General features: G+C 42.2%; 1 protein-coding gene across 1 annotated transcript in view; it reads right to left on the bottom strand.

Moving 5' to 3' along the window:
• The window catches only part of LOC121279297 (peroxidasin homolog), a 659,434-nt gene that overhangs the window by 442,205 nt on the left and 199,868 nt on the right, over positions 1–17,361 (bottom strand). The window contains exon 2 of the mRNA XM_041190436.1: positions 5,082–5,153. Within this exon, the coding sequence (XP_041046370.1) occupies positions 5,082–5,153 (72 nt within the window). The remainder of the gene's footprint in view (positions 1–5,081; positions 5,154–17,361) is intronic.

Raw genomic sequence — 17,361 nt, 5'->3', positions numbered from 1 at the left:
TCCTATATGATGCTACCACTAACAGTAGCCAGTGAAAGGCTGCTGACTTTCATAGAGGGAGACTACAACTGGTCTTGCAGGATGGCCTTAAGCATGTTTCGGCCTAAAAGACCTGGCTTGGGGCTGCGCCATTTCGGCACGGGTGGCAGAAATCTGTGTTGGCTGGCTGGAATGCAACAGCAAGAACGGATACAAATGCTGTCATCCAGTGAGAGGATGGCTGGTTTGTGCTCCACAGAGCCAGTGCCACTCTCCCAGGGCAGTGCCTTAGCAATCCTAATAATCTTTTGAAGCACAGAGTGCTGGACTGCTGTGAGGGTCTGCAAGTGCTTTGAGCACTGGTATCCTGCATGGAAGCAAGCATAGAACTCATGCCCTAAGTCTGAGCTTCCATGGTAACACAACTTCTCCCTATGCTGCAATGAAAGCTGAGGTATCTGCGCCAGATGTTAGATCACGGGTGAGTCCACAAGTGTTTCATGGAACTGGCCATCACTTCCACACTGGAAAGGATGGAGTCCAGCTTCTGCATGGAGCCTTGTGCCAAGTTGGGGCCGGACTCCTCCAGTGACAACAGACTATGTGGCAGGCCTGCCAACACACCAACCAACTCAGTGTACATACCTATCACCATTCTCCTGTAGAGGCCCCATCAAAGTCCTCAACTGAATCATCTGCAGCAAAAATCATCTGTGACCTTACCCTCCATGAGCTAGCATACAAACTACTCTTTCCTCCTTTTCCTGGTTGCAGCCCATTGGTGCCCGTTCATGCCCATTTGCTGACCTCACCTCTATACAACCCTCGAACATAGGTGCAGTGCCAATATCTGTGCTGGTGGCTGCGAGTATCTGATCAAGTGATGGTGCTTCTTCATCATCAGAGATCTGGTGTTGCATCACCTTTCATGATGAGGCAGCACCGCTGTTCAGTTGGCAGTTGTATAGTCATGTCTACTACTTAATAAATCATTCACTTATCAATATCTAACATAGGAACAGACTGGGAGCATGTAATGACAACACACTGTGAGTATGTAATGTGCAACAACGATGCCATTTTTTGAAGTTATAGCAAAGCTATCTCACAGATGGTGTTATATGAAAATATCAGTAAAATATTCAATACTGCGTATTTTTGGGAAAGCTTACAGCAGACTTTCAGTCCCTCTTGATATTGAATGCTGCTGTTGCTATTGGTAACAACTCAGGCTGTTGTAAAACATTGTCATAATCACTTAACTTCCCTGCTGATAAAAAAAAGCTCTTAAATTAGGTGCTTTGGTAATGGATCTCTTAATAGCTTACAGGAGGAATTTAGATATTAAAAAATCAACAGTTATAGCCCAGATATGATACAGTAAATACTTTTTATCCTGTGTAACCCTCTGCATTTCATTGTAAGACCAATTATGTGTTTCCATGTCATCGTAAACATATCAGTAGGTGGTAAGAATTCTAACATTTTTGTGATTAGCAGAACAAAAATATAGTTCTCCAATTCATTAGCTTGAACCTGCAGGCTGTCTTCTATCTTCGTACAATTCCACCATATTTCAGATCAAATGACCTAATCTTGCAGAAATCTGGCTGTGTGGGAAATGGCGCAATACAAACTAAATGGCCTGGAGACTTGTCTAACTGTGCTGCATTTGGTAATGAATATCTCCAAACAACTGCTACAGGGATATAGTACTGCTCAAAACCCACTGAATTGTTAAAGAAGCATATCTACTGCTGTTGTAATTAAGGACTGAGCCTTTGAATAGTTGCAATTAAGAATTAAATGCTTCCATTGGTGACAGTAACATATTTATACATTACATAAGGATAAGGTTAGATCATTTAGCCCCTTGAGCTTGTTCTGCCATTCACTGAGATGATAGCTAATCTGATTCACAGCAATATAATTTGCACAATAAACACTGTACACAACGTAAATCATTTATGTATATCCAAAAGGACAGTAAAATGTTCAGACAAGGAAATGGTTTGTGACTTACCAATGCTTTATTGGTATTTAAGTATTCACATGAACATTTGGAATAATTTGAAGTTTAAATTTGAATCAAGATTTCCTGAAAATCAAGGTTTTAAACAGAAATTTTTAAACAAAAATAAAAGTCGTCTTAGCTCTCCAATAAACTGAAACACACAGAATCGCCAGGTCACCCACCATGAGAACAAAAGAATTTGCAGAATCACATCTAATGTTGGACACTGCGTTTTGAGTTTTGCTGGTTGGATACTGTCTGTATCCTGCCCATTGTGAACAGCGGCTAGGACATGTCCGACATGATTCCGCAATTGGATAACATTTGCTAAATAATCCTCAATGTGCTAAGAGTTACGCTAACAACCAATTTAAAATTGTCACTCAAGCTCACGGTGTGGTGCATTTGCATGTACTGGAAGCTACATATATTAGTACACAGAGCCCTGTTCTTTGCAGGCAGAAAGAACATAAACCACATTGTGCTTGTTTCAGCTAAACAGAATAAGTGACAGCCATTCATTGACTCATTCCTCAGGGCAATGCCTTGACCAATCAGGGTCAAGCTGTCTGGTTTAAATTTCAAACAATGCTTGGCAGTTAACTGTCAGTTACCATCAGTGGTGCATTCTCCATGACAATGCGACTTGCTAACTAATCAGCACTCTCTGCACATACAGTATAAATTGTTGTTCTCCCCCTTTTATTGTTATTTTTGCGAGTGTCCTGATCAGTACAAGATGAAAAGCTTAGACATGTCTCTTTTTTAAGCAATACTCAAGTTCTGTACTACCAAACAAAAGAAATAAAAGCAGACCCTTCCAGCCTGTGCACCATTCACTAAGATCATGGCTGATTTTCTACCTGAACTCCACCTTCCTGCACTATTCCCATATTGCTTGATTTTCTTGGCATCCAAAAATCTTTGTGTTAAAGAATTCCAAAGATTTATAAATCTTTAAGTGAAGAAATTTCTCCTCATTTCAGTCCTAAATGTCTGACAGCTTATTCTGAGACTAGTTCTCGACTCCCCAGCCAAGGGAAACATCCTCCCAGCATCCACCCTGTCAAGCTCCTCAAAAGTTCAATATGTTTCAGTGGGACCCTACTATATACCCTACTGTACCGCTAGAGAGGTTACATTACCCGTTAATTTGGACACAGATCAATGTGAACTTCAGATAGCCCAGACATTTACTCAATAGGCATCGGGGGAGCTTGGCCACATATAGAACAAGCCAACACAGGGAGACAGCAGTATATTGACTAGACGTCAAAGAACATGAACATTTATTTACCACAAACCAGGGAAACAGGGATATGTACCCAATAAGGATCATAATAACTGGAATACATATTCAACTGATCATTAGAAAGCATGGAAATATTCCTACTAGAATGCAAGAAAATGATAACACATATCCAATGAGTTCTCTAGAGAATGCATAAAATAATTTGCAGATCGGTGATTCATGCTACGGAATAAATTGTTCCGCATTATAGTACTAAGTTGAACATTTATTGCAGAGCTTGCAGTCCCAAAAACAGCTCTGGTAAGATCAACTCGAGGGTTAATTAATCTCAATAAACTGTATAGTCTGCATTATAACATCTAGATGAATGAATATGCTTATGTTAAAACAAAAGATTCAAGTCTTCAGATGAGTTTCACTTTTATGATAATTCTGATTCACACCAAAAGAATGTCATGACCTCTTCACTTTGAATGTAACAAAACAACAAGCAACTTACAATTACATATTGCCTTTAATTATTTAAAAAAATAACAAGGCACTTCAAAAATGGACACTGAGTCAGGAAGGGAGAGATTAGGTGGGATGATAAGGAGTGTATTTAAAAGTAAAGGAAGTGGTCAGGAAGTAGAGAAGTCATGGAAGGAATTCCAAACAGTAGGCCCAATGCACTGACGGTTTGACTACCAATGTGGGAGAGAAGGCAGCAAGTTTCACAGAACCCAGAATCAGAACAAATCATTCAGAAAGAGATGAAATTGCCTGAGGTTGCAAAGATGAGGTGAACACATGCTATGGATGGATTTCTAGATAAGGACAAGGATTTTCAATTGAACACATTGGGGGATAGAAAGCCAGGCTAGACCACTCAATATAACATTGATGGATACAGGCATTTAGTGTATTTGCAGTATGTTGAGGGCGGAGGATTGAGAGCTACAAAAAACTGTGAAGAGCAAATCAAACTGGATTTCCTATCCTGATCCAATTTTAAATCAGGTGGGATAATACCAGAAAATCAGACAAAACTAAGCAGTCAGGCCTATCACTACATTTCTGCTTTGAGCCAGATTTTCCTCTACATGCCTGTGCTGGGACTATTGTGGTTGCGACTTTCCCAGTAATTATAAATTGCTAATGTTAATGCTGATGAACCTGGATTCCTGGTGGATTTCCTACTGTCTATCCTTTTTATTGCTGCTTCCCAGGACATGCTGGAGAAAGGCAGCTGTAGGCCAAAGAAAGATGCAGTAATTACCCCAAAACCTGCAAATGGACAGATAGGGCTCAATAGACCTTTATGGGCTTTGGTTTTGTGTATATATATACATATAACATATATATATGCTCACTTACTAGGTGCTCTACATATACTCATACACAGGGATTTGCCCCCTGCAGGCAAAAGGAACATATCCAGGCCTGAAGTTTCAATGCTGCTCAGGGGCCAAGGAGGGGAAAGGATAGGGGAAGGGCCTCGCCCTTGAAAAATGTTGCACTTGACCTATGCCTTGGTACAGGGGGATTGCACTTGATTGGCAAAGCCCGATCCTCCCCTCTAACATGAGGTATATGAAAAGCTAGTTTTTTAGGCCAAAATTCAAGGTGTGGTCCTTTACGAGATCCATTTTTACATGGGAATATATGGTAATTTTAATTTTACTTAGCTTTGACAAATATAACATTGTTCAGATAATGCAATGCATTGACAAAAAGCATATAGTTCTTCTGACTGTTTATCTGCAGTGCAGAATTCTTGATCACAGCTGCATCACTGCAGTTTTCTTGCATAGTGTATAAAATGAGGTAAACAAGTCATACTAAGTAATCACTCACAGTGTGTTCAGGTTCTTCTGCTTCTTAAAGGCTCCTGGTGGGATTTCTCTGATCCTGTTAAATCTCAGGTCCCTGCAAGATAATTGATAAAATTTAAACATTGATCATTGAAAGTGCTATTTTACTGGTCCCATATTGTGAAATAAATTTGAGTTGAAGTACCTAGGTCCAGCTGCACCACAGAGTGGCTGTTTTTTCTCTCATTGGAATTCCCATTAATACCTGGTTTGAAATATTCTGATGGGGAAAAATTCCTGAGCCAGAATTTCATGGAGCAGGAGCTTCTCCCCACTGGGGGGGATTGTGCTAGAGCAGGCGCAGTGGGCGGGTTCCCAATCGGTAACCCAGTCGGGGGTATGCCGTCATTTTACGTGGGCGGGCCAATTAAGGCCCGTCCAACGTGACGTGCACCTGGGAGCGCTATGTGCTTCCTGTGCGGACGGGGTTGGGGGGTTGGGGGGGGGATTTCCCTGAGCCGGGAGTGCACCCTTTCACACATGCGTGTGAAAGAGCGCACAGATCTCCTTAAGGCAAAGAGCTGCCTCACAGAGATTGGCTCAAATGTGAAAAACAAATTAAAGAATAGAAAAAATTTTACTGACATGTCCCCTTGTGTGACACTGTCACATGAGCTGGGACATGTCCATCACTTTTATTTGAAGAGTATGTATGTTAAGATTTTAAAACCCTCATGAAACCTCAACCTACCCATGGATGAGGTTTCATGTTTTTCTGAAGGACGCCTGGGCTCTTCGCCTGCCCACCAACCTTAAGGATGGTCAGGCAGGTCCATTAAGTGTTTTAATTCCCTCATTAATGGCCTTAAGTGGCCATTGACAGGTCAGCAGGCATGCAGCCGACTCGGCTGTGCCCCAGCCAAACTGAAAATCTAAATGACGCTCGGTGACATCGGGACACCCACCCAACGTAAAATGTTACGCGACAGCAAGTGGGCCCTGCCCCCACTTGCCGTAGGAAGAATTCTGCCCATGGTGTTCCACCAGGTGCGCGCCCGACCTGAACATGCGCAAGATGACGTTGGGCATGCGTAGCAACGTCACAGCACAAGCGTGTAATATTGAGGTAGCTAGGCACACATGGAAGCCAGAGCCACGCCCGCCAACAATTAAAAGGCCAATTAAGGCCATTAAAAGGCCTATTAACACAAATTTTATGTTGCATATGTGATTTTGTGCTCGTTGTGCAGGTGAAAAGGGCAGGCAGGCGTTACATTTTTATCAATTTGTCACCCAAGTGCAGGATAAAAGGCTCCTGGAGCACAAGCACATTCATTTTATTGGTGATTTTGCTGCTGTCAAATTTCTGAGTTTTGGCCGATTTCCTTTTGATTGCACTGGCTTTCTAAACTGGTTCACCTACAAATCTGTGCCAAAGTTCTAACAAAATAGATCAGTCTGTACAAATCATGGGGAATGCTGACGTTTACAAAAGATATCGGCCTTGAAAATCCATGGCCATTTGGAACATTGCCACTGTAGTTATATGGAGAAGTTGTGGGGGGTGGTGGTGGTGTTGGGCTGGGGGTAGGGGCTCTCTGAATGTCAGACTCCCCATGACCCAGACCTTCAATATGACCCAGCATACAGATACTGTATGGAGGGATCCCAACTGACCCAGCTGTGGATGTGGAATATGACCAGATCTCTACATAATTAAAAACAGTTTTTTAAAAAGGATTTCCCTACACAAGGAAACAACCGCATGTTGTTTGCACCCCCCCAGCACCCCCTCTCTCATTTCACCCCCACCATAGCCACTAGCCCTAGCTGCGCCACCTCAGCCGGGCAGTCCAGAACTGCTGCAATAGCAGGTAGACCAGATGCAACCTTGACGGTATGGGTGTCTACCACTTTGGCACATTCTGCTCTCTGGAATTTAGTAGGTTATGGGTTCAAATCCCAGTCCAGAGAGTTGAGCACATGGGCTTACAGTCCCAGCACAGTGCTGAGAGAGTGCTGCATTGTCTGTGGTACCAGTGTTCAGGTAAGATGTCAACCTGAGACCACATCTACTTTCTCAGATGGATGTAAAAGATCCAACATTGTTGTCAATGGGAGCTTGCTGTGCGCAAATTGGCTGGCCGGCACATTCTCCTCATTATAGCAGTGATGACACTTCAATAAGTAGTGAGGCACTCTGGGACGCCCTGAAGTCATGAAAGGTGCTGGGGAAATGTTCATCATTATCTTTTATTTCTTCACTGTGTAAGTAGTTGAAGGGAACCCTCTCCCCAACTCTTTTCCCCCCTCCCACATCTTTTCCACTGCTGCCACAAAGTTTAGTTGGATCAGTGGCAGATGCTGGGCAGGATCTGTAGCTTTTCAAGGCATATTTCAGAACTACAATATATAGAGAAAGACATTGAGTCAGTGAAGGTTTTAGTCAGGATCAGTTCATAGCTGAATAGCCCCAGTATTAACATCAAATTTGTTTACATGTTGTAGGACCTATCTGTTTTTCCACTGGAAGTTTAATTGAAGTTACTAAAGTCCTGGGGTACACCATTGGACCTGGCGCACGACTCGTTCACACCCCCGCCCAAGCTGTCAGGCCAACCAGAAAACACTATGGGGCTGGAGCTGCATGGAAAGGCGTATTTTGATGTAAGTGCAAAGATGCAATCACTGTCAGTTCCTCACAAGGCAGCTGAAGTGCAGGGAGATCCTTTAATTTGAATGGGAATAGCAGGCACTCACAATACAAAGGGTGCATCAAGATCTGCCTGCCTAGGTTGTAGTGGTACAATGGCTGTCTGGGAGGAGAGCCACCCCCTGAAAGTAGCCTTAAGTGGCCATGCTGCGTGAAATCATGTGGAGAATGTGACCTTGCCCAGGAGCAGATTCTACATCTGCTTCCAGGCCCACTGTCTTTGCGCACATGACAAGCATGCAATTCAAGCCCTGGTTCCTACCATTGCAGTGCACATTGCACAGTTCCAGTAGGATGGGGTGGTAGGAGGAGGTCCAGTGCTGTTTTGAGAACTCCCACGTCTTCTTTCTCCTTTTACAACACGTTTATGGCAACAAAAAACACTTGCTTGACTCGAGGTTCAGGGCTGCCAGATGAATAAAATTAAACAGCTGCAAAGAAACTTTTTTTCCTATATTAAGGCCTTTCCAGACTACTTCTATTGTAGGATTTTTATCTGTATCTGCTTTTCAAAACGGTGAGCCAGGGGCATCTGACAAGATTTTTTCAGGGGGTGGCCCTCCTCTCAGACAGCCACTGTACCACTACAGCCTAATATAAAAATACCACTACAACCTAGGTAGATATTGATACACATTGTATTGAGTGCCTGCTATTCCCATTCAAGTTAAAGGATCTCCCTGCACCTCAGCTGCCTTGTGAGGAGCTGACAGTGATTGCATCTTTGCAAGATACACCTTTCCATGCAGCTCCAGCCCCATAGCCTTTGTTTCTGCCGCTAGAGTGCAGGAGTGTGTCCTTTCAAGGATATGTCCAAGTGCAGTCAGATGGGACTGCAGATCAGAACCCTTTTTTTCAGAAAAGACAATTAAAGAGCTGTATGCATACCGGCTGTGATATTAAGCACAATACTGAAATCTACATTAAGCATCGTGTGAAATCTGGCTTTGGCTGAATGTATATTCTTTAAATTTGTACTCCCAGCATAGGTCTCCACCCACTGGAAGCTATTTCAGAGGTTAGTGAGTCTTGCAAAGTTTTGCAACTGTTTAGATGAAAATCCAGCAGTGTTTACTGGCCTTGCTTCTGAGCTCCCAGTATGTGCTCCTGGCAATCAAATTTGCATGCCGGGATTATGAGTTCATAAAATATACCTTATAGTGTCACGAGTAAAACCAGATTTCAGTATTGTGAATGTAAAGCTAACTTATGAACAAGGCCACAAAATAAAAAGATCTACAACACAAAATTCATTCAATAATTAAACTGAATGAGGACTTATATTGCAGTGTATTTGTGGCCAATTGCATCAAGCGTTCTTCACAAGAAGCCAAACTATGCAATGTGATTTTAGAGGAGAAAATAACTGAAAAAGAACCATTAATGTTCAGCCTGTACTCATTATTAATTCACACGAACCTAAATCTTGTTGAAAAATGTATTCATGTTTACAGAATATCCCCAAGGAATCCTTTATGTCCTGCATTTTATTTTGTGACGAATGATGAAATGTTACCCAAGGGAATGTCCAATGATAATAATTGCAACATGATCCTTATTTACAATCTGGTTACAGAATATCTTTGGCTATTTAATCCTGTAAATTACACTGCTTTGAAATAAACAAGTTCACACCTCCATTAAAATGGTTGACAGCAGAACTTGATACAAATGTGTTATTTCCAGGTGTTGGTCTCTTTTGGGTACTAGCTGTGCTTTAGTTGCTTGACTTATGTCACTTTCTGCACCCAGTCCACAATTTCCCAGATAATTTGTAGCATTGGATAGGAGCACAGCAAGCACAGATATTTTTAACTGCCACAGCTTTTTTTTCAAAGACAAGTTTCACCCAGATAGTACTGATTCAAGCTATGCTAGAGTTTATTTTGTCTCTCTGCAGTTTTCAGGTGACCAGCTTCCTCCTTTTGGGTGGAACAACAGTTAAAATGGAAACAGTACCCTTACCACTTGATTCCCATGCAGCAGTCCTTTAAGCACCACAATTTTTTCAGGCAGCTAGCGGGAGGGAATCCATAATTTTGGATTTTTGTCTTTTTTTTGTAAGTTAGCATCTCTGTGGGGTGACATCTGGTTGACTGGAGCTTGTAACATTTAAGGTACAGAATGTACCCAGCTTGGATACATTAGACTGGCCAACACAGGGGCAGATTCCTGTTGGGAGATATTAACAGGTCACACAGACGAGTTCAAGGGGCAGTGAACAGCAACCTGTGGGGGAGTAAACAAAAAGGAGCATTGGCTTCATGCAGATGAAGTGCTGCCATTAGCTCCATGCTGATAAGAGTTGGGGCTCAAGAAAGTCGAGGAGCAGGGATTACTCCATGCTGCTGGGGAGATGAGGCTCAGCGATGCCCTGGAGCAGGTATTTCTCAATGTTGCTGAGGAGATTGGAGCTCGGGGAAGCCCAGAAGCAATTGTTGGCAGAAGCATGTCTGGGAAGCTGGGACTGAACCTGGTTTAGAGCCTGGTCAGCATTGGAGGACACAGCGTCTAGAAGGTCAGCTGAAAAAAGACCAAGAAGGGTGAGCCTGGCAGCAGATTTGAAAATTGCACCCTTTGGGTGAGGATCCTATCCATGGTACTCAGGTGAAGTAGAGCTGAGGTCGGCTGGAAACCAGCTCTTGGGGAAAGAGGAGCTGAAATCCCTCGTAAGGATGTTAGAGTTTTGAAAGAATTTTGTGACTCACAGTGAAGACTGTCTTCTAGGCAAGTTGCTGAGAAAGTCAGGGAACCTGTCTTGGTTGTGCCTGCCATTTAATGTGCAGCTAAGGGTATTTCCAACCACAGTTTGTCTGTTAATTCATGTTTACTTCATGTTAATTCTGGATGTTAGAGTATATAGATGGTTGTTAATTGTTTGCTTTGCTGACTTTTGTATAGTAAAATTTCTTCTGTTTGTTTAAAACCAAGGAATCTTGTGGCTTTATTCTCTTAGTGAGTGACTAGGATTTCAAATTTCATCTACTTCAACAAAAAAAAGGTTATTGGTTCCCTAACCAGATCGTAATGAAATTTGGGGGTCTCATCCAGGACCGTAAACAAATTTGGGGCGTCTGATCTAGGATCATAATGCTAGGCACCTGCCTCACTCAGTCAGGAACCCTATAAAGTTACGCAAACTGAAGTCCCACTACTTAGTTTTGAATTACTTACTGAGTAGAACATCTGCTACATGTTCCCTACTTAGTAAATTCACGAATGCTCAGATACTGAGGCAATCCATATCCAAATGCAACAGGGCCCAGACAATATCCAGGCTTGGGTGGACAAGCGACAAGTAACATTTGCGCCACACAAGTGCCAAGCAATAACCATCTCCAACAAGGAAGAATCTAAGCATCACCCCATGATGTTCAATAGCATTACCATCACTGAATCCCCCACTATCAACATCCTGGGGGTTACCATTGACCAGAAACTGAACTGGGCTAGCCATATAAATACTGTGGCTAAAAGAGCAGGTCAGAGGCTAGGAACCCTTTGATGAGTAACTCGCCTCCTGACTCCCTAAAGCCTGTCCACCATCTACAAGACACAAGTCAGGCATGTGATGGAATGTGTCTGGATGAGTGTAACTGCCACAACATTCAAGAAGCTTGACACCGCCCAAGACAAAGCAGCCCACTTCATTTGTACCACATCCACAAACAATCACTCCCTCCACCACTAATGCTCAGTAGCAGCAGTATGTAACATCTACAAGATGCACTGCAGGAATTCACCAAGGCTCCTTAGTCAGCACCTTCCAAACCCATGACTACTACCATCTAGAAGGACAAGGGCAGCAGATAGATGGGAACACCGCCACCTGGAAGTTCCCCTCCAAGTCACTCACCGTGCTGACTTGGAAATGCATCACTGTTCCTTCACTGTTGCTGGGTCAAAATCCTGGAACTCTCTTCCTAACAGCACTGTGGGTGTACCCACCACCACACGGACTGCAGTTCACCACTACCTTCTCAAGGGCAACTAGGGATGGGCAATAAATGCTGATCCAGCCAGCGAAGCCCACATCCCGTAAATGAATAAAAAAACTAGTACCTTGCCTCTTAGATGCCTGTTTTAGATGGGCAACAGAATATGAAGGAGGCCTGACTTCCAGAACTGATCAAGCCTCCCAGCCCAGGTCCTGAGCAGGCTGCCTAGAGATTTGTCTGCCTTCCTTCCCAGGAGCTCTACTTCAGCTTGACCATCAGTTGGAATGATGAAGAATGATCTCCCCAGCTGAATTTTAAAACGGCATTGAGGCCCCAGCTACATTCCATATCAAAAATTTCTACAACCAGACTCGAATAAGGTGCTCCAATGGGGGCCCCTGGGATTATAACATCAGCCAGAATCTCAGTTGGAATGGGTAGTTTCATTTACCACCATTTACTTTAAGCAATATTTTATAACACATCTCCAAATAAAGGTAAATGATAGACAAAGTTTTCCTAATCCTTAAGGATACATGCTTCACAGTCCCTCAGAGGAGTCGTGAATCAGATAAAAGCAAAATACTGCGGATGCATGCTGGAAATCTGAAACAAAAACAAAAATTGCTGGAAAAACTCAGCAAATCTGACAGCACCTGCAAAGAGAAAGACAGAGTTAACGTTTCAAGTCCTTATTATACGGACTCGAAACGTTAACTCTGTCTTTCTCCCCACAGATGCTGTCAAAGCTGCTGAGTCGTGAATCATAGCCTGGATTCACGAACCTTTAAAAAAGTATATTTAAACAATCCTATCAATGCCTCCTCCATGCTCCTTCCATGCCCTCAATGACCCCATTCACTTCCATGGCCCCCTGCATCCTCCATGACCACTCAGCCAGTATGCACTCTAGAACCAATGAGCCACATAATAACAATGATAAGTCTTTCAATGCACTTAAAAAAACACCAATTCATAAACCTGTTTTGAAAAAAAACTTCCCTTAAAAGTGTTAATCAGACAAAGACATTGTAGTATCGTTGTTAGCTCACTTCACACCTCTTAATTTTGCCCAAATAAACATACAAGAATTGAAAGAAAGAGTTAAAAAAAGCACTTTATATAACCTCGTAAAATGTCAATAAATCAAAGCAAACACTCCATTTCGAACCTGTGAAAATAGACCACTATTGAGCTAATCCATTAGTGAGCCTTGGAGGTCAGCAAAACATTCATAATGAGGCCACCGGTGAACTGCATCAACAGAAACAGATGGCCAAACATCTGTTTCACCAGATGGCTTCATTATGAATGTTACAAGGGAATAGCCTAGAAACTGGAACACAATGCATCTGTTTTACATATGTGAAATGAGTGCCTAATGGTTCAATTTGTCAGATGGCATGCAGGTGCTGACCACAGCATGTGCCATACATGATGCAGTCTGTTTCTTTAGGGGCTCAGCAACCAAGCCAGCATTCTATAGGACCTTTGGATGTTTCCACTTGAAATGGCAGCTTATCATTTCTTACTTACAGGTCTTATTGCTATCGCAGGGAAGTAGTTACTATTGGTGGGGGGGCGGGGGTGGGGGGGGGGTAGCCCACTACAATGGAGGCTCAACACTTACTTACTTCTTGGGCATATTCTAACCCGTGATCTGGTTCAGGACAGATTTTCCTGAGGCAGGAGCCAATTCAGTTGAAAATTGCAGATGGTATCATCAGCCCCAATCTGTATATTTAAAGTAGGACCCCACGTTCATCCTGGGGATGTCTTGCTGCAGAGGGAAGTTTAATATTGGGGCATAACAAGAAGGAAAGGGTATTGGTTAATAACTGAAATGCATTATTTTAATTGTCCCCATCCTTTCATAACCTGGTTCCTGTCAGGTGGGTTTAGTTAAAATTAGCTCCATGCAATTTGTATGCATAGGCTGTGAGTATTGCTTCATGGAGTGCTCTAAATGCACTAGTGTGATCTGTCATGTGTTAAGTGGACACGTATGAGTTGGATTTAACGCCATAGCAGCAGTTTGAAGAATTGCAAATCAAAAGTTAGTTGCAAATTGAGTGAGATCTCATAAGAGCTTGCATGCGACGCCACATGATTTTCTTGTATTCATTACAAAAAAAAGCGATCCAATGATCCAGGAACAACAACAAAAACTTGCATTTATATAGTGGCTTTGACATAATAAAACATCCCAAGGCATTTCACGGGAGGATTATTGAATAAATGTTGACACCGAACTTCAAAAGGAGATGTTAGGACTGGTGACCAAACATTTGGTAAATGTGATAGGCTTTAAGGAATGTCAAAGGAGGAGAGAGGTGGAGAGCTAGAGAGGTTTTAAGGGAATTCCAGAGCTTCGCACCCTGGCAGCAGAAGGCACTGACAAAATTGTTGGGGTCAATAAAAATCAAAGATGGGGAAGAAGCCAGAATTAGAGGAGGGCAGATATCTTTGCAGTTTGTGGGCTAGTGGAAATTATAGAGTTAGGGAGTGGTGAGGCCACGGAGGGATTTGAAAATAAGGATGAGAATTTTAAAATTGATGTGTTACTTAACTGGGAGCGAATATAGATCAGCACGCAGGTGGATGGAACTTGGTTCAAATTAGCACACGGTAGCAGAATTTTGAATGATTTCAAGTTTAGGGAGAGTACAAAATGGGAGGCCGGCCAGGAGTGCACTAGAATAGTCAAGTCTAGAGTTAATGAAGCATGAATAAGGGTTTCAGCAGCAGATGAGCTGAGACAGGGGCAAAGTTGGGTATGTTACAGAGATGGAAATAGGTGGTCACATTCATGGTGCTGACATGTAGTTGGAAGCTCATTTCCAGGACAGCACCTTCCAAATCCACGACCGCTACCATCTATAAGGACAGGGCACATGAGAACGCCACCACCTGGAAGATCCCCTGCAACCGCTCACCACCCTGACTTGGAAATATATCGCCGTTCCTTCATTGTCACTGGGTCAAAATCCTGGAACTCCCTCCCTAACAGCACTATGGGTGTACCAACACCACATGGGCTGCTGCGGTTCAAGAAGGCAGCCCACCACCATCTTCTCAAGGACAGTTAGGGATAGGCAATAAATGCTGGCCTTGCCAGCGATGCCCATGTCCCATATATCAATAAAAAACAAATATGACACCAAGGTTGTGAACTATCCCATTCAGCCTCCAACAATTATCAGGGAGAGAGATGAAGTTGATGGCTAGGAAATGGATTTTGTCACAGGAACCAAACTCAATGGCTTTGGTCTTCCCAATATTTAGGAAATTTCTCCTCATCTGGAATGGATTTTGGACAAGCAGTATGACTGTTTAAGAGATATTGCAGAAGTCAAGAGAAATGGTGACGAGGTAGAGCTGGGTATTATCAGTGCACATGTGGAAACCGATGTTGTGTTGTCTGATAAAGCCCCCAAGGAGCAGCATATAGATAAAAAATATGAGAGGAAAAGGAAGATCATTGGGAGACACCAGAGGTAAAGGTGCAGGAACAGGAAGAAAAGTCATTGCAAGTGATTCACTGGCTACAATTAGATAGATAAGAATTGAACCAGACAGATGCAGTGTACCATCCAGCTGGACAAGGATGGAGGGGCATTGGAGGAGGATGATGTGGTCAACCTCCCAAATCCGTGTTCAACTCTCCCAGTTGCGGTCAACCATATCAAAGGCTGAAGGCAGGTCAAGTAGAATAAGGGCGGAAGGCTTACCTTTGTCACAGTCACATATCAAGCCATTTGTGACTTTGATAAGAGCAGTTTCAGGACAGTGGTGGTGCAGAATCCTGATTGGAGGCATTCAAACATGGAGTTTTGGGAAAGATGGAGGCAGATTTGAGAGGTGACAATAAATTCAAGAGCTTTGGAGAGAAAAGGGAGTTTGGAGACGGGAAAGTGGTTTGCAAGGAGGCTGGAGTCAAAGTTTATTTGAGGATAGGGGTGATAATGGCTGGTTTGAAAGTGAGGGGAATAGTACCTGAAGAAACAAAACCGTTAACAATATTGACTAACATGGTAGCCAGGAGAAAAGTTGGCCGGTCAGCAGTTTAGTGGGAATAGGGCTGAAGGAGCAGGATGTGGGTTTCATGGACAAGTTTCACTTGTGAAGGCATAAGGGGAGAGAGGAGAAAAGCTAGAGAAAGATGTGAGTTCAGGGATAGGGCAAGGGGAAGCCTTACAACAAGTTTGGTCTGGTGGATTAGTGGAAAGGAGAGAAATGGCAGATGCATCTGGTTGAATGTTCTCAATTTTAGTGACAAAGAAGTCCATGGGACAGGAAATGTCTACCCCTGTATGTCTTTCTTAAATAATATTACTTGTGTGACAAAAGTATAATAATTTTCATATCATTTTTCTCTGTGTAGGTTTATGGGGATAGTATAGTTGGGTCTCTCTGTGTGATTTAGTTACATCTGGAGTCAAGTAGACTGCAAGCTTGAAATCACCAAAAGAAGTTATATGCTTTACATGCTAATGAGTAAACACGAATGCTATCTTAGCATGTAAGGTGTGAAGGGGATTTGCTTTTTTAGATAAATGAAGGGATTGTTGGCTTTCAAATGGATTTTTGTCTGCTTACAACTAGCCAGATAAGCAAGGCCAAGGAATGTGTTTATTTTTCCAGAAGGCTTCTGACAATATTGGCAACATGAAAGTTTTTATATTATGAGGAAGAAACAGTTTCAAAGACAGGAATAATAGAATGTACATATTAAAAAAAGAGAAACATATATAAAGGAGAATGAAAGACTATGTGGGAGAAGGCCATGTAAGATCTAGCAGGATTGTGTGAAATAGCCTTAATTAAGCTTCCAGCAATTTGTGCATAAATCTGCTATGTAATGAAGTTGAAGTGGGGGGAAAGCCATTTGGAATTCTACTGTCAAGTGGTTACTGTGTTAACTTGCTGGTTCTCTTTTGAATCTAAAATCTATTTTGGACTGTTACCTTTAAAGGGGGTGTAACTGGGGGGTCAGGTTAATTAGAAGTTTAGGAGTTATTATAGTACTAAGCAATTGTAGTCTTATGTATTTGCTTGAAATCTTTAATTTTGTTAATACATATTTTAATTTAAGTTTTTAGACTCTCTAAAGGTCTTGGTAGACTTATTACTTCTGAATTCAGTGCACACAACTTCTCATAATAAATACAGATTGCAAAACCGTTGTGATAGCACAACCAAGTTTCCCTTATGGATTCGATCTGCCTGGCACACATCATCTGCCACGTCATAACACTTGTAAGTAATTTAGGGTTTATTGTTTCAATTTTGACAATTTTGTGTGGAAATTTTCCACATAAAATATTTAAAATGTGCAACAGAAGACCTGAATTTCAATCGTGTTCTTTCAAGACATTGTCACACTCCATCACTTCCTTATAGATTTGAATATCTAAACCATGTAGCTCTTTTAATGTATGTTCATTTATGTGCTCACAACCTGCAGTACCAAATGACTATAAACTATAGAATACCCACTTCCAGGTCAAAGGAATGTACTAATATGAATCGTTTAGTTTTAAATTAACAGATAATAACGATGGAGAAACCAATCAACCAATCAATCAAAAATATAAAGATTGTGATTGAACTGACAAAAGTTCACCATTTTTTCAGTCCATACCTGGAATTCCTAGTGTAATTATCTCATT

The sequence above is a fragment of the Carcharodon carcharias genome, chromosome 6 (genome assembly GCF_017639515.1).
Source record: "Carcharodon carcharias isolate sCarCar2 chromosome 6, sCarCar2.pri, whole genome shotgun sequence".
NCBI lineage: Eukaryota > Metazoa > Chordata > Chondrichthyes > Lamniformes > Lamnidae > Carcharodon > Carcharodon carcharias.
Note: the sequence above shows the minus strand (reverse complement) of the source record. Positions and strands in the feature narration are given on the sequence as shown.